Genomic DNA, 1,767 nt, shown 5'->3' with positions numbered 1-1,767 from the left:
ATTATTTGGGTCAACGAAGCTACGATGTCGCATGCAAGTTTTGCTTGTCATTTTGCTGATAGTATGGGACTGTAGATTTTAGATGCTGTCTATGAATTTACTGCGTCTATTGTGTGGAGAAAATTCATTTGCAGGTGTGCCAAACAGAAAACTAGTCTCAGAACACGATGGCCTTGTGCATCGTACATGTATCAGATGCTGTACAGTACACTGCTTTTTCCTTTACTGAGAGCTCATCAAAATATGTCCACCTTTTGAAATAATGTGGGTAGTCAAATCCGCGAGAAAAGCGAAGAAAATAATCACGATCTATGAAGTATAATTCTAAATTATCATAAGTAGGTGCATCAGTGTGAAATCAGAGAGCAGAATATGAAAATAAAACATTATTTATATATGAAGTCAATAAAAATGACACCTTTCAGAGCTCAAGCTTTTGTATTTGAGGAAAGGTAACCTGTCTTGTCCGAAATTTTGGTATTCTATCAGCAAAATAATTCACACAATAATGACAATTATCCACCAAGCAGTTCCCAAAATAAAGCAATACAGTATTTTATACTTCAAGTTCAATTTATTTCATTAATTTTTATTATAGACAGCAAATTTTCTAAAATAAAATTCATTGAAAACTTTAACTATAATTTTTTGAATCTGTTAATTTACATTTGTTTAATAATTAGCATTACATTTTGTAACGCTAATAAGAAATTTACATTGTCCAGTAATGTTTAGAATTAGTTAATTAAATGAATTATAAATTAAAGCCATGATATGGCATTACCTGATAAATTTTTAAACATATACTTTAATTAAATGAATTGTTTAAGGCAAATTTTGAGATTGGTATTTAATTCATACTGTATTTGATAAGTTTACCGCATCATTTCCCTTTCATCATTTACTTGGTTGTGCAGGTTTGGAAGTTTTTTTTTTGTATTTTTAATCACGACAGAAGTATATGATTATACATTTACATATATTTTTAATTTATAAGTTATAATTATGCATGTGTAGCTGAAATGACATGTTACCAAAACACTGAAAGTTTTTATCGATTCTTGATTTTTTTTCATTTTGATCGAAACATTTTTATGTCAAACGATTTATTTTTACAAATTTCAGTTATACATTTCCATTATGCCGATGGCTATGTTTCAAGAAGTTGCTGCAGTTGCCAATCTTGTAAATGAAGGTTTCGGTGACTGTCCACAGGTAGAACGGTTTTGTTATGCTAGCGATTCTCGATCGATATACATATTTGGTGGCATTGGCTTCGATGAAAATTACAAAGACCAGCTGTACCGATTCAAAATAGGATCGGGTAAGTTCTTATCAGTTTGGAAATTTGATCAATTGTACAGCAAAGTATTTAATTAGGGAAGTGCTGGATCAGTGTGGCGACTTTCCTTTGTCGTGCGCAGATGCATGCTTAGGTTTAAATAGAAACAAATTATCTTTGAAAGGAAGAATTAATTTTTTATTAGCTCAGGTGAGTGATACTAAAGAATACGACATGCGTGTTCGATGAATCCAGTAAGCAATTGACATATGTCACATATCTTACTTATAATCGCTAGTGATCGTGATTCGCAGGCCACAGCCATATGCATACGCAGCAGGAAATACATCAATTTCGGCCGGGATAAATTATGAGCTACATGCATTTACGTCATCAGATCGGTTAGTATAATCTATAATATATAAAAAGGTATTAAAGGATGTAAATGTTAATATTTCAAAGTAAAAAAACCAGAAAGCTGTTAA

At 31.5% G+C, this 1,767-nt stretch overlaps 1 protein-coding gene across 1 annotated transcript; it reads left to right on the top strand.

Moving 5' to 3' along the window:
* The first annotated feature begins 411 nt into the window (after positions 1–411).
* Positions 412–1,531, top strand: Tsp_15903 (conserved hypothetical protein). Its single transcript, XM_003367961.1, has 5 exons — positions 412–452; positions 831–846; positions 1,126–1,324; positions 1,365–1,436; positions 1,488–1,531. Exons 1-5 carry the CDS (start codon positions 412–414, stop codon positions 1,529–1,531), a joined length of 372 nt encoding a protein of 123 aa, XP_003368009.1.
* Positions 1,532–1,767: the final 236 nt, after the last annotated feature.

The sequence above is a fragment of the Trichinella spiralis genome (assembly GCF_000181795.1).
Source record: "Trichinella spiralis strain ISS 195 chromosome Unknown Scfld3378, whole genome shotgun sequence".
Lineage (NCBI taxonomy): Eukaryota > Metazoa > Nematoda > Enoplea > Trichinellida > Trichinellidae > Trichinella > Trichinella spiralis.
The sequence above is the reverse complement of the archived record's forward strand: the minus strand, read 5'-3'. Positions and strand labels throughout refer to the sequence as shown.

Coding starts and splice junctions, on each gene's coding strand:
- Tsp_15903 (XM_003367961.1), top strand. CDS start 412: ATGACACCTTTCAGAGCTCAAGCTTTTGTATTTGAGGAAAG. Junction 1,325..1,364: donor CCGATTCAAAATAGGATCGG/GTAAGTTCTTAT, acceptor TCAATTGTACAG/CAAAGTATTTAATTAGGGAA. Junction 1,437..1,487: donor GTGCGCAGATGCATGCTTAG/GTTTAAATAGAA, acceptor ATTTTTTATTAG/CTCAGGTGAGTGATACTAAA.